The sequence below is a fragment of the Ceratina calcarata genome, unplaced genomic scaffold (assembly GCF_001652005.2).
Source record: "Ceratina calcarata isolate Rehan_Ccalc_2016 unplaced genomic scaffold, ASM165200v1 scaffold48.2, whole genome shotgun sequence".
Taxonomy (NCBI): domain Eukaryota; kingdom Metazoa; phylum Arthropoda; class Insecta; order Hymenoptera; family Apidae; genus Ceratina; species Ceratina calcarata.
The window spans coordinates 633,583-642,933 of record NW_017172225.1 but is presented as its reverse complement, the minus strand read 5'-3'; the positions used below and the strand labels follow the sequence as shown (position 1 = coordinate 642,933).

General features: G+C 42.5%; 1 protein-coding gene across 11 annotated transcripts; it reads right to left on the bottom strand.

The window, feature by feature from the left end:
* Positions 1–376: 376 nt before the first annotated feature.
* On the bottom strand, positions 377–9,286 carry EndoA (SH3 domain containing GRB2 like, endophilin-A). Of its 11 annotated transcripts, none has more exons than XM_026816070.1 (13): positions 9,180–9,286; positions 6,162–6,253; positions 4,464–4,532; positions 4,016–4,232; positions 3,686–3,819; positions 3,554–3,620; positions 3,095–3,160; positions 2,626–2,726; positions 2,453–2,556; positions 2,263–2,381; positions 1,815–1,904; positions 1,298–1,413; positions 377–1,226 (listed from the first exon to the last, which is right to left on the bottom strand). In XM_026816070.1, the coding sequence occupies exons 2-13, from the start codon at positions 6,204–6,206 to the stop codon at positions 1,104–1,106; spliced, it is 1,251 nt and encodes a 416-aa protein (XP_026671871.1). In that variant the 5' UTR covers positions 6,207–6,253; positions 9,180–9,286; the 3' UTR covers positions 377–1,103. The 11 variants fall into 11 exon arrangements, with proteins under 11 accessions (XP_026671871.1, XP_026671870.1, XP_026671874.1 ...); XM_026816069.1 differs by lacking the exon at positions 9,180–9,286 and adding an exon at positions 7,148–7,349; XM_026816073.1 differs by lacking the exon at positions 9,180–9,286 and adding an exon at positions 7,148–7,349 and having other exon boundaries at positions 2,284–2,381.
* Positions 9,287–9,351: the final 65 nt, after the last annotated feature.

Genomic DNA, 9,351 nt, shown 5'->3' with positions numbered 1-9,351 from the left:
ATGTATGTATAATATATAATAATATGTGTACGTATGTAATTAACTTACGATAATTATGAGTTATGCGGCTTGTCTCCTGTCTGTCGCCGTGCGGACCAACGCAACAACATGGGTATGATTCCGATGAAGAGATCACTCTCACTCTCTCACTCTCATTCTCTCCCTCACTTACGCAACAGGAACCGTGCGTGTAAAAACGAATATAAAAAACAACTGTAACAAACACATAAAAATAAAACACGAATGTAAAACTGTGATGATTGAACGCGTCGGGGATTAAATCTACCGCGTGCATCGGACGACGATGCTTAAAATAAAATCTTAAAAGCGAAGACTCGACTAAAAACAACAAGCCGATCGAGCGGATGGAAAATACTTGAGGTAAAGAGTATTCGTTAGAACGGAAGAGTTATTCGATACAGTTTTGCCGCTTACTTTGTGCAATTGAACTTTCGATGAGAAAAACCATAGAGCGATGTGTGTCGGCAAATTACATATGACACATGCGACGATAGTTTTTCTTGTCTTTTCGATACGAGAACTCGCCCCTGACTGCGGATACCTATGCACATCGCTCTACGTCTTATAGATAGAACCGACTTCTCTACACTTATCTATACTTCTGTGCAATTACACTCCTCGCGGACATATACAAACTCGTATCCGCAGCCTCGCTAACGTGGTACGTGTCTCTACCGTTGTATACATGATTATACGTGTACTTACTTGTAGAATAATGTTATGCTTCATATACATGGATGTATGTATATCGTAATCTGGTTTGCTACGCGCGCGAAGGTCCTTACGTCGATAAACGACATCGTAATGTAACTTCATATATGTACATTAACATGCGTGTATAGAACTATTCTCGGAGACAATAGAGAAAGAGGGAAACGAAAAAACGATCGAGAATAGAGTAAAACCTTGCGGAGGGGAATTCATCCGTTTCGAACAAGTCTAACGTGTAATAGTAACGTAAGAGATCTCGATAGAGACGATAGTATTGAAAGAGAAACTCTTTAGGCTAATTGGAGCGTAAGACAATTGTTACGGTGAACGAAGGTTGTTTCTTTGGTTTCGAGACGCTTGCGCGTCTCCCCTTAATTAGGTAATGGCACTACGATTTGCACGTATGTTACTGGGAAGTAACCAGTGCGACCATTCAAGCTACCCTCGAACCAATTCTCATCAATCTTCTTGATCAAATTGATCGTATCGTGTTCCTGAAAAAAAAAGAACAAAAACGAAATGCGTTAAAATCTCGATCGAGATATTACGTAAACTGATTACTCACTTTAAAACCGAGTTCTCCTTCGTTTTCCGGCTCGAAATCGTACAATGCCGTGCAGCATGGTTGTCTCGTCATCGGACTCCGGGCTGGCGATTTGCTTGGAGACGGCAAAGGAGAAGCTGAAACACGATCGCGTCGAAACAATCTCATACACCGAGCAACGGAATGCTAGGCTTGCTGCGACAGCCGCAAATCAGGAATCGCTAATCATCTGCTTTGTGAATCTAATCGTGGATAAAATATAAGAGAATGAGGAGAAGTTAAACGACTATAAAAATACAGTGAATCACTGTACCTGAGAAATGAAAAATACCTCGTTGTACCATGCGTGCATCGATAATTACGAATGTGCTAAAGGGATGAGTGATACTATGGAAAATACAGGAAAGGGAAAACAGCAATTATTTTTTTTTGCATCGGTTACAAGTTTTACATGAAAAGCGACAGAATCGAAATGGAATAATTGTTCGATCGGACACGACTACATTTAAAGAAGTTGCCAGCCGCATGCAAAATTTACCATTGGCAGATTGTGGCGGGTTTCCGGATGGGAATAGCTCTAGCTGCGAGCGCCTGTCCGCCTGAATCGGAGACCCGGCTCGACTTGACCCTACATCGTGTCAGAATGACAGACATTCAAATATGCGAGAGTATACATAACACAGAGATCAGTCAGACAACGAGTATAGTGTGTTAGTGTTTGCTGTAGTAATTAAATGATTCGTGTACGAATTAAGACGACCTCTTCCTTCGAACCAAAGACTGTTTTGTTAAAGTTCGTCCGATAGCAAGAGGGACGACGAAGAAATCCAGTGTAGCACGAAGAAAGAGTAAGAACGGTATACACGGCCACAGTGTACAGTTGCAGGACACGTAGAAAGATTTTGCATGACAGGAGTAAGAGGAATTGAGAGAGAACAAACAATTCGTTATCAATCCTCGTATGTGTATGTGTAAAATTGTTTTACCGTAAAGGGAGAAGTTCCCACCATTCATAGCATCCGATGTTGGTAACGCGTCGACATGTAAATCGGCCAGTGTCTTCGGGACGAACTCCATCTTCGGTTTGCACGCCGCCTCGTCTTTTCTGTATTCGAGCACGTTATCACGATGTTAAACAAAGATTTTTAGGCACGTAACGGATAATTTAATACGTACTTCTCCAACAATGTTTCCGTTAACGTTTTCAGAACCTCGATACATTGCTGATGGTACTCCAAGAGAGCCTCGCTGAAAGTTGCCAACTGTGCCACTTGTTCTACCTGCGAACCAGCTCATTACTATCGAATCGTCAATATTAAAGTGGATCGTGATTTGTATTCTATAATTACATCGTTCTCCAAGAGATTGAACATGCCGAGTTGCGCCAAATGTAGACTCTCCGCGAATTTCTCCTCGGCTTGACGAATCTCGTCGTCTGAAACGTGAGAACCTGCTCGCAAAATTTGCGCCGGGGTAGATATTAAAAACTGTACTACTGGGTTGCATCAATGCCTAACTTCGGTAAATAACAATATATACAACATATATATATGTACATGTATATATGTACCTGTGTAGAAAATAAAAAGAAATATCGGTAAAAGTAAAGTTATTAAAGTGTTCTTCTTCTCTTATCTAAACGCATACGCAAGCATGTACAAATGCCGACTTGGACGTTGTCTACTGGTGAATAATTTAATCGTTGCCTCGCACGATGAAACTAAACGAAAAGAAAATATTTAACTTTTTTCTACAAAAGAAGCGTAAAATAAAAACCAAAGAACGGGAATAATGTTCGGCCGCGAAGAAGTCACGTACCGGTGTACGGTGACGAAGACTTCGCTGGACTTCCAAAATGTGGACTGGATGACCTTTTTCCAGCGGCTAACGATTAAGAATGCAAAGAAAGAAACGGAAAAAATGAAATCTATTTTTTGGTCGCATGCAAAATCAGTGAATGATTCGCGAGTACGACAAATAAAATGACGATAACATCGGTCAACTATATATATATCTCATGCGCGTTCACCAACAACTAAATGTTGATAACAGAGGAACGCATGCTCAAATTGTACAATGCAGTTCTATTCTCTTTACGCGAAACATTTGTTGGAATGTTAAAACGAAACACGAATGCACGTATATATAATTGTGAACGGCACGCGTCCGCTCAATTTTCTGCGAGAGCCCGACGTGTTCAGCTCTCCGACCGTTGCTGTACTTAGATAAATCAATAAACGACGCGAGAAGATAAAGTCAGTTCGCGGCCAAGTGTACCTTTCGCTTGACGTCTTCGCTTGCAGTCGAAGTCCAACCTTCGTCCCTGAAGCTTTTTCCGGTGATGCTGGAAACAAGAAGGAACACGCGTTCGCCAAAAAGCCGCGAGACTCCGAAATGAGGGCAACTCACCATCACTTCTTTCAGGTCCTTGGTCTGCAGATGATGCAAAGGCTCGAGGAAGTTCTGTTTAATGTTATCGTCCAGCGAATATTTCACGTCCGCCATCTGCTTCATCGCCTCGCCCATTTCTATAAGAGCCTGAGCTGCGAAAAGGAATTTCCTAAGATAAATGAGTCGAATTCACGCAATGTAGTTGGCTATTGACTAAAGTACTAGTTTAAGTAAACGGAAATGTTCACCGGAGACTAGAAGCCACAGGAAGTACTTGAAAAGTTTTGTATAAGCTCGGTCCTCGAGCAACGATTAATTACGAGCTGGAATCGAACACTTGGAACATACCAAAAACACTGTCCTCGCCCAATTTCTTTCCATAAGTGAGCATGCAATCGCCGAGAACACCCTCGGGCTGGGGATAAGTCGAGGCTTTCGCCTGACCGCTGAGTTTGCTTATGCCCTTGACCGCTGCCATCTTCGCTCTGGCCGTTGGGTTTGGTTGAAGGAATTCTTTCGTTTTCAATTGTAACTCCTCCACCAGCTCGTACGTAACATCGGTTTTCTGTGATCAAAGGGTGTCACACATCATCTGGTGAATCAATCCAGCTGCAAGGCTTTTTCTAGGATACTCCTCGAAAGTTTTATTTATTCTCCGTAATAAAATTCCCGAGTAATAAGAGAAAAAATAACGTGAGGAAATTTCATATAAGAAGATCGATCCAAGGTTAAAAACGACACGGCAGATGAACACCTGAGAAACCTTACAAATGTAAAAACGTGTAGTAGTACTCACCCTCTCCATGTCCATAAAGTCGACGTCGAGTTTTGTCCCTTCCGCTCCGCCCATCTTCTCCGTCATATACTGCAAAATATAACGTTATTAACGAACGAAATCATACGTCGTAAAAGTCGATTGTTCGATGTCGGATAATTGCCCGTAAATCCTGAAAGACGAAACGGGATGCCCTACGGGTAGAAAAACCTGGATACGGATGAAACGGGGTAAATGTTTGAAAAAGGGGAGAAAATGCCAGTGGCAGGTTTCTCGGATCAATAATATCTGCAATCAATCGGTTTAAGGGTGATACGTCTGTTGAGATTTTGCCAACGAGAATACCGAACTTCAAGAGATAACGAGCGGCGAACGACGACCGTGGGTAGAGCGCTAGGAAACTTAATTAACGCGATGTAAAAAATATTAGTTCGCGGTGAATTCTGCGCGTGCCGGTAACAATAAAATAATGAGATCGTTGAAAATCGTACAAGTCAGGCAACACGATTATTCGACGAAAGTCTCGGAAGACCATGACCCATATTTAACGTGACCCACTGGCTAGTTAGTGGGTAGCACACGCGGGAACATGGGTAGTATCGCCGATTAACGTCGGATCCTAAAGTAAATCTCACCCGTATAATGCCAGTTGCAATGTCACGTGCCGCTTCATTCGAATTTATTCGCCGACCCACCCGACTTTATTGGGACACGTACTGGCATTAAATATTCTTCGAACGCGTTACCACCCGTACCCCGGTTCGTCAAACTTACTGTAACTCGGTTCGTTTTTAATCTTATCAGTATGCATGCTCTTGTTAAAGAAGAAATGGTTTCATTTATAAAAGATTGTACTTCAACGATTCGTTTGCCGATTGTATCCCCGATAATAATTCCAACGGAGTAAAAATGAATCGATGCTTTCAAATTAGAATGGACGAAGAAAGGTAATCGTATAAATGAATATAAATTTCCATGAATCGAATACCGAGTCTTTCTATGAATCGAATTAAAAGCACCTCTCGTGCAACCTCGAATATCGTTTCCTAGATTCCGTTTAAAAAGCCGGTGAACTTTGAATTAAGCTCGACCCCTCGTGAAATGCACAGGAAGCCTCATCGAAATTATCTCCGATACTTGCATTACTTTCACGGAGAGAGCTGGCCCGGCGCGGTCGGCTAATCTCTTGATGCCATCGCGACGTTTATAAGAATAACTTTTTTGGAAATGAATTAAGAATGATTTCTGCGGTCGAAGTTGGACATTGCCGTCAGACGTCTTCTGAATCCAGGTCAAAAAGTTGGATCGCGATATTCGTGGAGGACACCGATTGTGCCCCATTCTTGGCAGTTTCATCTTTTTCCCTTCCAACTCTTGGCTTAATAACCAGCAGACCGATACTTTCGTCCCCCAACGCGTTCCAATGGTGACCCACGAGACATTAAATGGATCCGCTAAACGTGCCAATACTCGTTGCTCGGATAGATAAATGTCGAGCATCATATTTTAATTTAGAACGTTGCGTTTTTGATAAATATCGCGGCGGCGAAAGGTCGCCGCAAAGGGTAAAACATGATAAAAAGTCCGATATCCGATTGATCGCTATCTGCGATTTTAGCAGGCATCACAGAATGTTTAATGATGTGAGCATAGTACGTTGTGTAACGCGGCAAGTTTCCCTTATGGATAATATGGAATTTAAAAGTAACCAACACTCACCTGATTGGCTTTGTTAATTTGTTTCTTCAACCCTGCGAACGCCATGGTGGTAGTGTTACGGTACTCCGATTACGCAGAGAAGAGCAGAAGGCCTAGAACAGAGAGAAAGCGACGACTAATCGAAGATGTATAATCGGAAAAGACTTCGGAGAAACAAAGAAGGAAACGGAGTTTGAATTTATGACTGGTCGATTGGCCGTCCGCCAACCGTCCACGGACGAATGATTTTCAATGTTATCGATCAACCACGTTTTTCAGCGTGACTTAAATACTTCTGATGTAATGATCGGCGGATACCTACACGCGACGAGCAATAACGTCGCTGTTATTCTAGTACATATGTACACAGCTTGTCCGATGAAAACGACTGTCACCGCGTTTACGGTGTACGCTCGGAGAAAATTACATCATGCACATGCATCGCGGCGATCTACCCTCGAATGTACGCGGTTTCTTTGTACGAGTCTTTTTCCATCGCGCAATAAAGACGACAACTCCAAAAATAGAGTGTCACGCTCATAAAGAGGAATTAACGACTGCCGTCCCTCTTAATAAGTTGCACGCTCCTTCGAGGAGGACAGAACAAGTGCCGTAGGAATAAGGGCAAAGGTTGCACGTACGAGGGAACAAGGTTCGCCTAGGTGTACTCAATAACAGACTAACAACGGCCATAATGCAACCAGCGATTAAACGAACGGAGAGTACGATAACGAAACTCTTTTAATTCGTCGTCCTAGCTTCCACGGCAAACCGTAATTCTACGTTAATGTTTTAAACTAGTTCCATGAATTCTTTGCGAATCTCGGAATTGATTCATCGCGCGAAAACGACGGGTATAAAAAAATCGAAACATGTTTCACTCTCATGACTCGCGATTAAATCTATGCATCTCTCGCGAACTGGACTCGAAAGTCGATATTTACTTAGCAACTAAATGAAAACGGAGAGTTCTCGATAGATGCGAATGTAACGAACGAATCTATCACCTAGAATTAGCGCTCGAAACGTCGTGTTCTTATGACACCTTTCGTTAACGCTTGGCTGCCGATCGTCCACCGACGAGACCACAACGACGACGATGTTCGAGGCACGAAAACTTGATGGGAGCCGAGATCCGCGTGGACCATGAGCACCACGAGCACCACCGACTACTCATACGTGGTTTCGTACACTGCGCCTCTTCCTCGAGGGGTAGTTTTCTGCCAGACGATCGATACCCGGCTACGACTCTCTCTCTCTCTCTCTTTTCCTCCACCCGCGCAACTGTCTCTCACTCTCTCCCGTGCGCTTGTCTAATCTCCGTCTCTGTTCAGTTTCCCTTTCTCCTTCTCGTTCGCCAATTTGCTCACTCCCATTATTTCTCTCTCTCTCTCTCGATCCTCCCCCGAATGTCTCCGTTACTCTATTTCTCTTGCACCTTCGACGTTTCCTTCGAAAGCTCTTTGCTCCACTCTTCGCCATATCGTCCTTTCTTCATCCCTCTTCTCCTGCTTCTACCTCGTCGTGATTATATTCCCTCGACTGTTGCATTCCCTACCACTTTCCCTTATTACCTTCCGTTCCCTTTTCTCCAAATCCTCTTCTCATAACATTTGTCTAGCTCTTCGCCCCTTAGTAATCCTTCTTTTATGTTCCATTTAACCTAATAATTATCTCATTTGAGTTCGGACTGTTTGGCACCGACTCACTCGAGAAATATGATTAAATTACAATGCTCCTATCATCCGATAACGTTGTGTCGCTCTGTGACGCCCCCCATGCGTCCGACTATGCGTACATATCCGGTACACAAAATACCCCCCACGCAGTCTTCGTGAAAATACTTCTAAAAATACGTATGCAACGGACCAGCAGGAGACAACGTTCGTTTACCTTCAGTATCATCTCTCTGTACGATTTCATTACGTTTCGTGTTCTAACTTAGGTTAACAACTTGTACAAACAAGTAACCGAGTATTACATCCAAAACGGATACAGAGAAAGATTTTCCAATAAACGAAACGAAATTAATGACTCTCGTTTTCACTGGACGAAGATTCCAAAAGAAAAAACGACAGTTACTCATGTCGTGCGCGTTGTCGTGTAATAAACAAGGCCAAATTATTTTAATTAAGCATACCCGTAGATAAGTTACCGTTCACCAACTCGGATGATCGCCTCGTCAATAAGAATAATTAACACGAATGAGAGGACGTTAACTTGTTCGTTGCGACAATGTTCTTTTGTTCGTAATAATTAAATATTAACGACATGACGTAAGGAGTGAGAGGCAGACTACTGGGAGAACCTACACGTGTTATAAGAGGAGGAACAGTACACCAGGTAACGGCAGTCCCACAGGGACTTCTAGAGAGCGAAGACAGTTTTTACAATCGTTTTGTATAATATTAATCGAGACAACGTTAGGTCCTCTCAAAGTCTTTGAAATCGAACGTACACCTACGACTCTATCATTTTACCAATAACATACAAAAATCAAATAGATTATGTGTATCTGTCGTGATAAACACATAATTGTATAAAACCGGTTATTTCAGTTAAGTAGCCAGAGGAAGCCGCGCCGCATGCTTATTTTCGCTTAAAAATAAAAGAATAACGCACATAAACTCGTGTGCCAAAAGCCGCTCGTCTGCGACGATCCTAAATACAATACTCAAACTAATGTTTTATCGAAGTTTCAAACAGCAAAATGATGATCATCACGCAACCAATCACAGGTGTTGTTGCTGTTAGTAACTGAATAATGAACATGGCGTCTTCTCAATATTATTCCATTTGGTTTTATATAAATTTAACAATCGGCGAGAACGCGATACTATCGTAGTAGATACTTTTACTAGTCACATGCACAAAGAAGAGAAGTGAAATTGACGAGTAGATTCGCCGAATCGGGCTCACTGCCACGGTATGCCCATGTACCGAACAAACAAACCGATTTGTATGATTTATCGTGTACAACGCAAAAGATAATAACAGTACGGGAAATAAAACATGCGTATATCGTTTCAAAAGACTCACCGCGCTTCAATTTAATTAGGACGACACGCTATTGTAGAAGCAGACAGATTCCCTACTTCGATTTGACACAGTACGACAGCTGTATACAGCTGTTTTTCCAAGACTGCCGGATACGACGCTAGATAGCTCTCCGGGCAGCGTTGGGAATTTAAAAAAAAAACCGGGCAAATTG

Excerpts from the sequence above, each read along its gene's own strand:
- EndoA (XM_026816070.1), bottom strand. The coding sequence starts at position 6,206 with ATGGCGTTCGCAGGGTTGAAGAAACAAATTAACAAAGCCAATCAG. Across the intron at positions 3,820-4,015 it reads GGGCGAGGACAGTGTTTTTG|CTCAGGCTCTTATAGAAATG; the intron begins GTATGTTCCAAG and ends TCCTTTTCGCAG. Across the intron at positions 2,382-2,452 it reads ACGGAAACATTGTTGGAGAA|AAAAGACGAGGCGGCGTGCA; the intron begins GTACGTATTAAA and ends GCTCGAATACAG.